The sequence below is a fragment of the Octopus bimaculoides genome, chromosome 8 (assembly GCF_046866305.1).
Source record: "Octopus bimaculoides isolate indiv1 chromosome 8, ASM4686630v1, whole genome shotgun sequence".
Classification (NCBI taxonomy): Eukaryota; Metazoa; Mollusca; class Cephalopoda; order Octopoda; family Octopodidae; genus Octopus; species Octopus bimaculoides.
This window is the reverse complement of record NC_142935.1, coordinates 59,900,821-59,916,781: the sequence shown is the minus strand read 5'-3', so window position 1 is coordinate 59,916,781 and position 15,961 is coordinate 59,900,821. Positions and strand designations below refer to the sequence as shown.

The window sequence follows — 15,961 nt, the reverse complement described above, 5'->3', positions numbered from 1 at the left end:
CATTGGTTAAAGTTACTGCCCATATTTGAATTCTAACTTTGTCAATAAGAAATCTTTCACGAAATACGATTCTTAGAATTCATGCATGAGCAGTTATAAAAACCCTGATTTTGGGGAAATTAATCAGTGTTCGTTGGTTGTGACTCGAGTCTACCACACACACTCTCTTGAGCTACTGGCTATTGCTATGCCATGTCTTTTATCCAATTCAACAAGGCCATTTGGAATTGTTGTTTAAAACTCTTGTAGCTTAGTTATGGAACAATTAATATAAATCTTATATCGTAATTCTCTACGACAGTCTTCTTTTGACTTATAAAAGTGTACTGTAAATATTAAATGTCCGCAAATAAACTTATTTAGTAAATTATTTCTTTTCCTTCATTTTCTTTAACCTGTTGTTGAAATTTATTTCCGTTACTATGAAAATGTTATTATAGCGGAGAAAAAGAGCGAACTTTATTATCTTTATCGTACATGCACGTTTAGCGTCTCGGTATGTATAGTTCACAACATTTACGCAGCATGAGTTAAGATTTATGTATGGTGTGAAATACTTATAATTAAGTTATAAGTGACGGGTTTATCACCATCGATTCATACTCAAGAAATAATCATATTTATTATCTCTTCCAAGTCAAAACCGTTATAAACTGGCGATTCACATCGTTATAAATTAGATAATCCACCATCGTTATATGAGATCACTTGAATAGATCGATATATTATTACGTCACTTATTACGTCACTCATGACCCATGTCTTGGTCCAAGACAAGGGGTATAATTCCTAATTTGTATTTAGTTTTAAAGCCCGAGGGATACGTTATAGCTGATGTTGTTGCAGAGGAATTTTCTCCACGAAATAAACAAAGTAAGTACAGAGCAGACGTAAATACGTATCATAAATTGCTTATCCTGGAGATGATGAGGCATGCGATAAAGACAGAAATTCAAAAAAGAACTATTCAAGAATACTTTGCAAGAAATCGTGTAAAATTCACCTAAATGAATATATTATTCAAAATAAGACATACTTTATCAATCAACAAATGTCACAGACAAAAATTGAAAAAGAAAAACAAAAAATGTTTATGCACTTACGTCAGGAAGCACTTTACGTATTGTAGTGGAATCATACACAAAGCGTTCAGCACCGAACGTTCCGGGATGGGGTTTTTTCAGCTAAAGAAAAATACAGTGGAATAAATATTTCGTACAAATTTGTAGGTGGCATGTAATTATAATATTTCCATTCAGATTATAACAAATCCAATATTTATGTGCTTGTTCGTGCGTGTCTATGTGTGCATGTTTGTGTGTGTGTGTATGTGTGTGTGTGTGTGTGTGTGTGTGTGTGTGTCTGCGTACGTGTGTGCGTAGATATCTATATACATACAAATTTAAAATCTAATATATTTATGTACATCTATATGTCGTGGTATTAATGGCTACAGTTTAAAACTTACTAATTCGTAGTTGATGTATGGTGTAGACAGATCATTTATTGATGGATATAGTTATTCTCATATTCATTGCAAAATCACCTATGCTTTTCTTCATAAAACACTTTAATTTCAGTTCTTTACATAAATATTCTTATCCATATGTGAAAATTATCGTTTTGATAACATCTAACATAATCTTTTCTACTATAGGTACAAGGTCTGAAACTTGTGGAGAAGGAACTAGTCGATTACATCGACTCTGGTGTTTCACTAGTACTCAATTTATCGACCCAGACAGGATGAAAAGCAAAGTCGACCTCGGCAGAATAGATAATACCTAACATAATAAAACAAACTATGCATTGAAAAACAGACAGCATTCTCACAAAAATTATCAAGATTTAAATGATTTTGAAAAGTATGCGATATAGATCATATGTTACATTTCATTCATCTACGTTTTTTATTCAGTACTTCGCCCAACATCTAAGTTATAATACAATGCAATGTGTGCCTCATCGGCTACGTCGGGAAAAAAAGATGGAGAGAAAATGGATGATAACCAGACACGTTTGAAAGCAGAACTACAGAATTCAAATGTTTTGCTCAAAATAAAAAAAAGCAAATGTTTATTGTAAATACTATTTAGTTGGTAGCTTCACCCACAGACACACATACACAAATATATGTAGAAAATTAAATAGTAAAAACTTTATTTCTAAGATATCATCTTTCACATCACATATATATAAATGTTAAATGAACGTGTGTGTATGTGTGTGTGTGTGTGTGTGTGTGTGTGTGTGTGTGTGTGTACGAGAGAATTGACAGCCGGAAGTAAGGACAATCAACACGCTTATTGCAAGTTATGTGTATTACTCGAAACACTTTAATTTGGATGATCCCGTAGGGTGGTCTTTCTTATCAGGCGCCTTGGAATTTTGAAATTTGAAGTAAGACGGAATCCGAATCAAGTGGCTGTTTGGTAAGAAGCTTCTTCCCAACCAGAAGGTTCTAGTATCAGTCCCACCGTGGGGCGCCGTGGGCAACTCGCTGTGTTTATAACCCCGTAATTTAGCGAGTCAGCAAAAGACTCCAATAACATAAGAACTAGAATTACAAAGAATAAGTCCAGGAGACGATTTGTTCGATTAAAAGCGGTGCCTGAGCATGACCGCAGTCAAATGAATGAAACGAGGAAAAGGACAAAAGAAGAAAAGAATTTATATGCATACATGTATATATATATATATATATATATATATATATATATATATATATATATATGTATATATATATATATATATATATATATATATACATATATAAATTAATTGCAGAATAAAACCATTAGGTCATCGACTCAAGAAGCCACAACCCAAAATGACCACATATAGGAAGTACAGCATAAACCACAAAACCAAAGTAGCAGAGGGAAGTAAAAGATTTTATACATAAGAATAAAATCGATAAAAAAATATAATAGAATAACATAATTAAATAAACTGCGATTAAAAAGTGTGTATATATGCACACACACACATATATTAAGATATTATCGTAATAATAATAGAGAGTAAAATCAAAAGTGATTTTATCAGGGAGCAAGTGGGGAAATGAAAAAAAAAACTTTTAGGTAAATTTTACAAATTGTTTTATAATTGTATATATAATTAAGTATATACTTAATTAAGTATATACTTAATTAAGTATATACATATATATACACATATGTATATACACACACACACTGTGTGTTTCTCTGTTACTCTGTGTTTACATCTATCCTGCTTATATATGTGTAAATATATGCACATATTTTCTATTAAATGCATATAATATTTTTTATGTAAATCGATTTCTCTACCTTGATTATCTTCACATTTACTCCTCTAGCTGCTCAAGTCTAAATCTATTGAGCACTAAAAAGTTTATTCTATACGGAGAATATCTGTCTCTCATGTATGTATGTATGTATATATATATATATATATGAATAAAAATAAATATAAAAAATAAATATAAAAAAATATACAAGAAAGGGTTTTGTATGATCATGTGTAGAGGAATATATTATTTAAAAGTGTTCCAGCCTTTATATATTTAATTCTCTATATTTAATACTCAATATTTCATATATTCAATAAGACAGTCAATACTTCATTTCATTTTACTATTTATATTATATCATATATTCCATATTCTAAATCTCACATTAATTTTATAAGAATATAAATAAAACATAAAAAGCAGACAGAGTTGGAACTCTTTTAAATATATATATATATATATATATATAGTTATTAATATTTCTAAGTCTCTCTAAAGGAGACTACGGCAGCGGTACTGGAAATTAATAGTTATCGCCAAGCCAACATGGCAGTCCCAAAATTAGGACGAAAGCTGCCGTGAATTAGCTCCAAGAAGCCATCGCCTCTAGCTAGCTATGTGACACACGAAACCTGTGTCCTTTATAACCTTCGAACAGGGGAGGTCAGCAGTGTCCCCCTGCTGGTTTGGCATCTGCAGACTAGACTAGTTTCAGGGTGTTGCCCCTTGTCAATGCAGAGTAGCCAAGCCTTAGCCAGGCGGCGCTGCTGACTATCTGCTCGAAGGTTATTTATCTAATTTCAGTGGAATCTATCCACTGGTTTTCAGAAATAGAGTTATTAATATTTCTAAGTCTCTCTAAAGGAGACTACGGCAGCGGTACTGGAAATTAATAGTTATCGCCAAGCCAACATGGCAGTCCCAAAATTAGGACGAAAGCTGCCGTGAATTAGCTCCAAGAAGCCATCGCCTCTAGCTAGCTATGTGACACACGAAACCTGTGTCCTTTATAACCTTCGAACAGGGGAGGTCAGCAGTGTCCCCCTGCTGGTTTGGCATCTGCAGACTAGACTAGTTTCAGGGTGTTGCCCCTTGTCAATGCAGAGTAGCCAAGCCTTAGCCAGGCGGCGCTGCTGACTATCTGCTCGAAGGTTATTTATCTAATTTCAGTGGAATCTATCCACTGGTTTTCAGAAATAGAGTTATTAATATTTCTAAGTCTCTCTAAAGGAGACTACGGCAGCGGTACTGGAAATTAATAGTTATCGCCAAGCCAACATGGCAGTCCCAAAATTAGGACGAAAGCTGCCGTGAATTAGCTCCAAGAAGCCATCGCCTCTAGCTAGCTATGTGACACACGAAACCTGTGTCCTTTATAACCTTCGAACAGGGGAGGTCAGCAGTGTCCCCCTGCTGGTTTGGCATCTGCAGACTAGACTAGTTTCAGGGTGTTGCCCCTTGTCAATGCAGAGTAGCCAAGCCTTAGCCAGGCGGCGCTGCTGACTATCTGCTCGAAGGTTATTTATCTAATTTCAGTGGAATCTATCCACTGGTTTTCAGAAATAGAGTTATTAATATTTCTAAGTCTCTCTAAAGGAGACTACGGCAGCGGTACTGGAAATTAATAGTTATCGCCAAGCCAACATGGCAGTCCCAAAATTAGGACGAAAGCTGCCGTGAATTAGCTCCAAGAAGCCATCGCCTCTAGCTAGCTATGTGACACACGAAACCTGTGTCCTTTATAACCTTCGAACAGGGGAGGTCAGCAGTGTCCCCCTGCTGGTTTGGCATCTGCAGACTAGACTAGTTTCAGGGTGTTGCCCCTTGTCAATGCAGAGTAGCCAAGCCTTAGCCAGGCGGCGCTGCTGACTATCTGCTCGAAGGTTATTTATCTAATTTCAGTGGAATCTATTCACTGGTTTTCAGAAATAGAGTTATTAATATTTCTAAGTCTCTCTAAAGGAGACTACGGCAGCGGTACTGGAAATTAATAGTTATCGCCAAGCCAACATGGCAGTCCCAAAATTAGGACGAAAGCTGCCGTGAATTAGCTCCAAGAAGCCATCGCCTCTAGCTAGCTATGTGACACACGAAACCTGTGTCCTTTATAACCTTCGAACAGGGGAGGTCAGCAGTGTCCCCCTGCTGGTTTGGCATCTGCAGACTAGACTAGTTTCAGGGTGTTGCCCCTTGTCAATGCAGAGTAGCCAAGCCTTAGCCAGGCGGCGCTGCTGACTATCTGCTCGAAGGTTATTTATCTAATTTCAGTGGAATCTATCCACTGGTTTTCAGAAATAGAGTTATTAATATTTCTAAGTCTCTCTAAAGGAGACTACGGCAGCGGTACTGGAAATTAATAGTTATCGCCAAGCCAACATGGCAGTCCCAAAATTAGGACGAAAGCTGCCGTGAATTAGCTCCAAGAAGCCATCGCCTCTAGCTAGCTATGTGACACACGAAACCTGTGTCCTTTATAACCTTCGAACAGGGGAGGTCAGCAGTGTCCCCCTGCTGGTTTGGCATCTGCAGACTAGACTAGTTTCAGGGTGTTGCCCCTTGTCAATGCAGAGTAGCCAAGCCTTAGCCAGGCGGCGCTGCTGACTATCTGCTCGAAGGTTATTTATCTAATTTCAGTGGAATCTATCCACTGGTTTTCAGAAATAGAGTTATTAATATTTCATATATATATATATATATATATATATATATATATATATATATATATATATATATATATATATATATATATATATATTTACACACATTTGTGTATAAAAATATGTATGTATATATATATATATATATATATATATATATATATATATATAAATATACAAAAAGGGGTTTGTATGATAGTGTATAGAGGAATATATTATTCAAAAGAGTTCCAACTCTGTTTTTATGTTGCATTTATATTCTTATAAAATTAATGTGGGATATAGAATATGGAATATAGAATATGGAATATATAATATAAATAGTGAAATGAAATGAAGTATTGAATGTCTTATTGAATATATGAAATATTGAGTATTGAAATTATAAGGACTAGTATACTTTCCTGCTTTTTAGCAATCATCAAGGTCCCTTCTGACAGATGTGTTTTAACTGTTAAAATACATCTGTCAGACGGGACTTTGATGATTGCTAGAAAGCAGGAAAGTATACTAGTCCTTATAATTTCAATACTCGATATTTCATTTATTCAATAAGACATTCAATACTTCATTTCATTTCACTATTTATATTATATATTCCATATTCTATATCCCACATTAATTTTATAAGAATATAAATAAAACATAAAAAACAGACAGAGTTGGAACTCTTTTGAATAATACACACACACACACACACACACACACACACACACACACACACACAGACATATATATACTAGCAGTATAACCCGACGTTGTCCAGGTGTGACTTATTACGCCATCTATGATAAGTCTTGCTAGCTGAAAATCAACTAAAAAAGAAAGACTTACAACGAAAATACACTTATGATGTAAATATGTTCGTAATTCAAAAGACGATGAAATTAAAAGGGCAAGTTTGAAGGCTGTTTTGCGTAACATTATTAATCGTACGTAAATTTCATCCGTCTAATTGGCTATACAAATGATATGTGCAAACAACTTTTTGCATTGCCCTGATTATACATAGCAGGGTAATCCCTTTTCGCAGGAGCTAGGACGGCAATTTCTGATGGAGCAATTGCTGGCGATCTGTTGCTACACATTTTTGCCAGAATTCTAACAGATTGGGTAGAAGATGTTGATGCACCATTTTGCATCAAGTTATAATAGATGGCAGGGTCAGTAGTTTTCACATTTCGGTAATTTTGCGGATTAACATCTGCACGATTACTTAACCCTAACACTAACCCTAAACCATAACCCTAAACCCTAACCCTAAAACCCTAACCCTGACCCTAAAACTGTAACCGTAACACTAACCCTAACCCGGTAATCTTCAATTTAGGGAGTTAAAAAAAGAAAACAAAAAAATATTCAAGGGAAATAACTGAATGACTTACCAGTATTGTCCGTACTACTCTGAAATGTGTCTTCTTTTAGCTGTTTATAAATAAATCACACACGTGTTTTTGGGGTTTTTTTTTTACACAGGGTATTTTTTTTCTAAAACTGCATGCGACAGAAGGAGAGAACTTTGTCGATGGAAATGATAATGAAATTCAACAGATATTAGATATTTATTGTGTATACTCATGTATGTATGTGTATATATATATATATATATATATATATATATATATATATATGCCGGCCCCCTGATAATTAATCGATATTAATTAATATATTAATATATGACTAATTACCAGATCTTATAATACACACACACACACACACACACACACACACACACATATATATATATATATATATATATATATATATATATTATAAGATCTGGTAATTAGTCATATATTAATATATTAATTAATATCGATTAATTATCAGGGGGCCGGCATATATATATATATATATATATATATATATATATACACATACATACATGAGTATACACAAATACGTGTATATATGTACTAATATATTTAGTGAGAAATATGTATTAAAAGAAGAAAAAATTCTAATTTCATATATTCCTAAGAAAATCGTGTTGCTTATATTAATCATCCTGCAGAAAAAATGTCTAAGGGGAGGTAACTGTCGTTTGTTATACTTTGAGGCAGGTTAGGTAATTTCCCTTTTTTGTGACGTGTAAACTTTATTATAGGTTGCAATACTTCGGGAGAGAAATAATTATATAAGCGTAGGAGTTATAGTATCGAAATAAAATATGTGGAGATTTTGTTATGCCTTCCCTCCCGCAATTGCACAACATAATAATAAAAAATGAATACTATTACCTCCAGTTAGATTTTTTTCTAAATGCTGGTTCATTTAGAAACAAACACTTATACAAGCACCATCGACTAAATATTTCTTAGGAAAATGCAAAATAGCAATATTTTCATTAATTTCAATATCAAGATCAGGGAAACGTGAAATCGGGAAACAATCATAATATTCTGTCCTTTAAAACGTAGTAAAAATGTATAAACTGTGTGCATTTTCCTTCATTTATGATATATTTTTTCACTACAACTCATCACACAGGTAAAATCTCTGCAAAGAAATTCCTTTTTAATATATATAACAAATGATATTTTCATCCGGGATGGTACAACTGTATCATATTTTAATTCTGTGTATATACATAAATTTTCTAGAATGCTTACACTCAGTAAAGTTTTCTGCCAAAACTGTAACTACACTAAACGACATGGGTACTTTAGTGTCAAAATAATTTTCAGAGGTTCACAATATGAAGGTGCAATACCACACTGTAGAATTTGAATAAAACATAATTTCTATTATAGACACAAGACTTGAAATTCTGAGGAGAGGTATAATCGATTACGTCGACAGTATTGCTCAAATAGTATTTATTTTATCCACTCTCATGATATAAATGGCAAAGTCAAACTTGGTGAAATTTGAACTCAGATTGTGATGTCGGATGAAATGCTATGTAATTTTTTTTGGCGTGCTAGTTATTCTGCAATCTTGCCACATTAGAATTCGGAAAAATAATGAAAATAATTTTGAATACCCGGAGGTAAACGAGAATGTAGTTGTTGGCGATGAATTATTGGATTATTAACATCCAGGTTATTTTGAATATTTGTGTAGCGAATCGAACATTGCATTAATGACGAAAATATTCTAAACTTTTCAGTAGTAGAAGGATTAAACTAAGAATATTCGGAAATATTATACCACTTGAACGTCTCACACAATTAGCAGTAATTATACAAGTAAACAGGAAGTACTATACAGTTCGTGATATATAAGCATATTTCAAGGAATATATTTTAAAAAATACGTGCTAATTTATGTTGTGTAAAATGTCAATGTCCCAAAAATGTTCTAAAACAATATTGTACACCAAATTTATAGTCTCTTACTATTTCATTAGCCATACACATGACATTGAGGGGATTTGATAAAATTGAAACATGATAAACGTTTTCTCTCGTGCTTGAGAAAACGTTGCTTCCGCAAGTCAAGAGTATTACTAATGATAATAATTGTAATGCTTACTACATTATTTATGGATAAAAGGCATAAAGGTTCAAGAGAAATATCAGTGTAGCTGTGTTGATAAATTACGAGGAAGCAAACACGACCATAGAGATGGAAATGAAATAGGAAATCCTAGTATATAATTTAGTAGAATATATTTTAAAACCATGAAGTTGGGAAACCAGCAATAGAAAAAAAATATTGTCTGTATATACACAGAGAGACCATATTGTTACAAATATTGCTACTCAGATACATCTTAATAAAACGGTAGTTTTTTTTCAGTGCTTAAAACGTAAAATGAGTCACCTAACAACTATTCATCGGTTAATAAGATCAAGAAGTTAGTTATAGTTATGAATATGAGTTCCATAGGGTTATCTGTAGTTAACAACGTGCAACAATCTAACTGAAGACGAGATTACAATGCACGTTTTTTGATATATTATATACTTAAAGATGATTGTCTTGATAAACAATATTCCAGGTATTTCTTTTTTAAATATGTTACTATAGATAACTTCAGTCGTGCCCAGAAGAAATTTCATTTAAAAATTTTCCTTTTAATGATTAAATGTTATTCTTAATAACACTTGAAACTACTAGCTGGCAGACTCGTTAAGCATGCCGGGCAAAATGCTTAGCGGTATTTCGTCCGTCTTCACGTTCTGAGTTCAAATTCCGTGGAAGTCAGCTTTGCCTTTCATCCTCTCGAATTCGATAAATTAAGTACCAGTGAAACATTGGGGTTGATGTAATCGACTCATCTCCCGACCACACAAAAAATAGCTACCCTTCTGGCAAAATTTGAAACCATTCTTAATAACACTTCTATCATTCACAATTATCCAAAATTGTATTACGAAGTTTGTGATAGAAATGCGGTATCTATAAAAGACAAAGTAATTTACAAGTATATTTTAGAGCCACATTAACCTTTCTTAAAGAATTGTGGGATAAAGGATGCATGAAATCTTTACTTACCAACGATATCTGATTAAAAAATCTCCCAATGCTTTCGTAATTAACAAAATAAGGATATATGTTCTTTATGGCCAGTAAGTCTCCAGTAATTGAGTGTATTTTTTGTACATTGTAAGAAGCACTGAATTCAAGCTGCAAATGATTGCAATATAAAAACGATTTAAGAAAACTTTGACACCATACATGTACCTTCAAAAATATAATGTATAGGATAACGTATCAAATTAGTGTAAAATTATAACTGAACATAAAAACAAGCGTTAATATTTACATATGAAAGCTTGCTTTATGTTTAGTTATTGGGTTGTCCGGAAAGTTCTTGCCGATTTAAAAAAAAAAAGGAAAGGGTCAATAAATACTTGCTATTACATTTTTAATCAATCAAATATGAATCTTTTGTTGCACAATGCGTCTCCGTGTTTCCTTTAACTTGTAAATTCCCTCTTCCCAGAATTGAGGTGGTTTTATGGCAAAGAATTCATCAAGGTATCTTTTTATGTCATCCAAGGAATTGAAATTTTTACCATTAGGACTATTCTGCCGAGACCTGAATAAGTGGAAATCCGAAGGAACAATATCTGCTGAATATGAAGGGTGGGGTAACACATCCTAGCCGAGCTGCAGCAATTTTTGTCTAGTTCCCAAAGAAAAGTGCGGTCTTGCATTATCATGTTGGAAAACAACACCATTCCTGTTGGCAAATTCTGGAAGTTTCTCTTGAATTGCTGCTTTTAACTCGCCCAGTTGTGTGCAGTATTTCTCAGAATTAATTGTCTGGTTACTTGGGAGACGCTCATAGTACAGAATTCCTTTCCAATCCCACCAGACACAAAGCAAGACTTTTTTAGGGTGAAGACCCACTTTTGAGGTGGCTAAGGGTGGCTCATGTCGCTTACTGCAGAATCGCTTTCTCTGAACATTTCGGTAGATAATCCATTTCTCATCAACTGTCACAATTTGCTTTAAAAAAGGGGCGTTTTCATTCCGTTTATAAAGCGAATCACAGATGGAAATACGATCCAAAAGGTTCTTTTCACTCAACTCATGTGGTACCCAAACATCGTAGCGATTTGTGTGTCCAAGCTTCACCAGGCGCTCATGAATGACGGATTTTGATAGGTTGAGGCTTTCTGCCAATTCTCGGGTTCTGCGATGTGGTTTATTCTCAATTAATGACTTGATTTGGTCATCACCTGTAGTGGATGCTCGGTCTGATCGCTCTTTATCAATAAGGCTACAATCTCCAGCTAGGAACCTTTCGAATCCCTCCCGTATAGTTCTTTCGAATAAAGAAACATCACCGTAAACTGCGCATATTTCAATTTATCTATCATATTTCCCAGCGTAGAACACAGACGAATTCCCACAAAATTGATATAAGGACACAAAGGCATTGATGACTACGATAGAATTTCCGTGATGCTTAGTTTCTGAAAAGATCTTAGCAAGGGTACTTCTCAATCGGTTGCCAGATCATGCTGAACTAGAAATTCTTCCTGTGTCACAAAGAGTCTTTCGTTTACATCGCGGTACAACGGATACGATATTTGCAGCCGGACACAAGTTCAAGATAATTGCAGAGAAATACAACTCAATTTGTAACAGTCTTTCATGATTCTTTAACACTCTACATTTGATGTGTCCATTTATACGCTAAGGTATCCGGAAAAGTCCACAGGATTCATTAGGTATTTTCACAACACCGTTAAATCATGGGTATAAGTCACGGGTGAACTACTAGAACCCAAGTCAGTTAAATCTTGTGTTATGATGAGTGACGTCCTGAATCCTACATTGTTCCCCATCTTATTTAAAGCAAAACCAATTTATACAACAGGTATATAAGTAATATTTCGGTGTATTTCCTCTGTTCATTCGCACGCGCACAAACAAACACACAAGCCGTTCATTTGCACTTTTAGATAGCGGGATGGAGTGACGAGGGGTGAAGGAATCAATTTTGGAGTTTTCACATAAAAAAAAAAAAATTGAAATTAATTGTATTTTCCATATTCTTAATCCCCATATTTTTTCCACGTAGATTACAAAACAAAATCGAAAACAAGTTAAAGTTAAAAAAATTGCAGTGGGGTGGGGTTGATTTAAAATTTTGAGAACATGGTTTTTGGCATATGCAGAAACTGCGTCATCGAATTTTTTTATTTCACATGAAAGTACCATTTGAAATTCATTACAAACACACACACACACACACACATACACACACACACACACACACACACACACACACACACACACACACACACACACACACACACACACACACACACACACACACACACACACACACACACACACACACACACACACACACGTATTTTATTTGCTTTCATTGCCTGTTGCTTCAGTAGAAATCTACGGACGCAGAAATGCACAAAGCGGAGAAAATGAAACAAATATGGACGACATTTTCCGAAACATCCCCAAGTGGGGAACAGTTCTCAAAGATAAACCCCAATTGTTTTCTCCAAAACTTCCTATATGCTTAGAATATGTATAGACCGAGGTGTATTTATAGACAGTTTCATTAACAAATATTCATTTTCCTAAAAGTTAAGCGAATTGTAGTGAACTCCGGTCAATTTTCCAAAAATGATCTACCGCATCTTCCTAAAACATTTTCTCCCAACAGATTGTACGTTCTGATTGTTCATGATATAACACATATTCGTAGAAAATTCCATTTACAAATATCCATTTTTCTGAAAGTTATGAGCATCCAGACTCGGGTGATTAGAAATCTGTAGTTATGCCACCGAGAAGAATATAAAAAAAATGGAAGTACGTTTAGAAAGTTTTTTTGTATCAGCAATCATGACAACTGAATATCAAGTATTAATAAGGCGACCTGTTCAAAAATTGCCCGAAATAAATATTGGAAAAATCAAGAAAAAGGTGTCTATCTCTGTATGGAATATTTTTTCTCATACAAAAATAAATTTTAAAATTATCAGAAATCGTCACAACTGAAATGATGTATACCTACATGTGTGTACAAATAGCTGGTTAGGACGCCAAATACAGAAAGTTCAAGCTTAGTTACCACGTCAGGACGCAAAAGACAGGGAGTTCAGAAAACGTTTTGAAGACGTGAATCTTTATATATAAAGCAATATTATTTATTTTTACTAAAAAACATATTTCTAAAAAAAAAAAATAATCAGGATTGTAGTTTGAGCGTGCACTGAGGACACACACAGACAGGGTATTTTATATATTAAGATTACTTTCTATATTCAGATACTTTAAACATATAGTTAAAATTATGTTATGCAATATTTTTATACATTTTAACATTTTTATTGTAAGGTAAATGGGCATTACAATAGATTCCCGTATGTGCCTTAGGAATACATTTCAAAACCGCACAGACCGGGCAGAAAAGCCGAGAGGCCTGCTAGTATGGATGTATATAAATAAGTACATGCAAAGCTTTGATAAGAAGGTTTAGGGAAGGAAAGAAGGGGTGTTTTACGTTTCGAGCAAAGCTCTATTTCAGAAATAAGTGACAGAAGAAAGTCCAAGAAATAAGACGAAAGAAACAAATCATCAACAATCCAAATGTAGTTACATTTTGGATTGTTTATGTGTGTGTGTGTGTGTGTGTGTGTGTGTGTGTGTGTGTGTGTGTGTGTGTGTGTGTGTTTTCAAATAAGTCTTATCTGTCAAAAAGAAAATACACTTTATCGACATCGAAAGGATAAACCAAAAATATGGTTTGAGCTCGTTGAAACGAATATAAATAATAAATATTTATTTAAAATTCATTTCTGCACTATTTTACGCAATGTTGAAACAAAACCCCACCAGTCCTGACAAATATTTGTACTTATATGTACAGTCAGTTTGTTATTTTATTTAGACTGAGCAGAATTTGTTTGTTATAGCGGGTCGCTACTCAGTTGTCTGAAAATCCACTGATCACATAAAATCCACATAACCATCATTTCAGACATATTCAGCATGGTACAGTTACTGAACACAAATTACATTTTAGACCATCTGTCAAAACTTATGAAGGGACCACATTTACAGATATTGGAGTTAAGTGAAGTAGACTAGGTAACAATCATTTAAGTGTTGTCTCAGTTTAATAGTTGGTAATATGTCTATACATATTCTGCATGAAGCTGAAAACCACGTTTATAGTTTATAGCTCTCGATTTCTCATAATCCATTGAGGTATTCTAAAAAAAAAAATGAGATTTCACTTAGTTTTCTGATTAGAACATTAAAAAGTGTTTATGTGATTGTCATAATTAACGAAATATGACTTACAATGATGGCTTTACCATAATATTCAGATTTAATTGTATACTTGAACCAAGGTAAATGCCCAGTGATACGCAGATAATTCCGTAACATGGTCGTGTGATTTGTATACACCGGCAATTTATTGAATTCATTAAATATATATGTCCAATAAGGTTGCATTGTCCTCTTTTCATTTACTGGAATAAAATTGTTAATCATCAGTTTTCTTGTCAGTGGGAGACAATAAAAATATGCAAAACAATAGATAGTAGCATTCCCATAGATTTTACTTGTGAATATATGAGAAACCTTTTAGTCCTTTCCTTTGAAGAAAAAAAAACTGAGAAGAAAAATCTTTTCTATGCATCTATATCAACTGTTTTCTACTAAAACAAAGAATATTTGAAGGATTCAAAGTTAGATTCTGCGTAATTTTAAGCCCTTCCCCCTGTTTTAAATATTTTAAATTTGTAGCTCATAGGGAGTCATCATAAATACTTTAGGATAGTAACAGTAGCATATCATTTCACAAAACTCTAATACTGACTGAGAAATCAATTGTCATGTAGTTATATGATTCCAATCCATTCTCTACTTCGTACCAATCTTTAGTAATTTTTATCCCGGCGAGTGAATTTAACTAATAGACAAGACGCCAGATACTCATTGTCATCAAATATAGCAGTGGAGTATACCCAGAGGTCTTTTAATAATTTAGAGCTTCATCAAACACACAAGTCAAAAGCGTGTGTTTTATCCATTAGCAAATTAAAAGCGCTTTTTAAGATGGTATTACTAGTTAGTAGGCATGCACATGCTAACTTAGTGTGTTGATTAGAATTGCTTACGCTGAAAAGGCATTATTTTTACAAAGGAAACCTAAATAATTTGATCATGGTGTGCAGAAAAATAGCATTTGTTCATATTGAAATGTGAGCATGAGAGATTCATTAACTAGAAATTAAACATTTCAATTTATATTTTATTGTATTGTTATCGATTAAAAAAACTTTGATTTATTTTTCTAAAATGTAATTTACGCAACATAGATATATGGAGAATTTATTAACTGTATTTATAAGTTGGGTAATAAAACATAATTCAACTCGAGGTAAAAATCATTTATTTGTTATTCAATGCCTAAATTTCTGCCTTTATTTTGATACGATATAGTTTGATACTATTTCACAATCTTTGAAATTTTTTACACGAAGTGACAAGTAGATAAACCTCCTATACAATCCCAATTTGGTTTCATTTTCTAAGGATTGGAGTTAGCATGCTTTGAATATTAAACAAAAATGAAAGA

At 33.6% G+C, this 15,961-nt stretch overlaps 1 protein-coding gene across 7 annotated transcripts in view; it reads right to left on the bottom strand.

The window, feature by feature from the left end:
* Positions 1–1,003: 1,003 nt before the first annotated feature.
* LOC149134420 (uncharacterized) overlaps positions 1,004–15,961 on the bottom strand; it is a 48,332-nt gene continuing 33,374 nt past the window's right edge. For 4 of the 7 annotated variants that reach the window (XM_089356548.1, XM_089356547.1, XM_089356544.1 and 1 more), the window contains exons 8-10: positions 14,677–14,849; positions 10,378–10,509; positions 1,004–1,184 (exon numbers count right to left, since the gene is read on the bottom strand). In XM_089356548.1, the coding sequence (XP_089212674.1) occupies positions 1,092–1,184; positions 10,378–10,509; positions 14,677–14,849 (398 nt within the window). In that variant the 3' untranslated portion in view covers positions 1,004–1,091. Of the gene's footprint in view, positions 1,185–7,319; positions 7,360–10,377; positions 10,510–13,495; positions 14,586–14,676; positions 14,850–15,961 lie in introns of those variants that run through there. The other 3 variants (XM_089356550.1, XM_089356551.1, XM_089356546.1) reach the window with 2 other exon arrangements.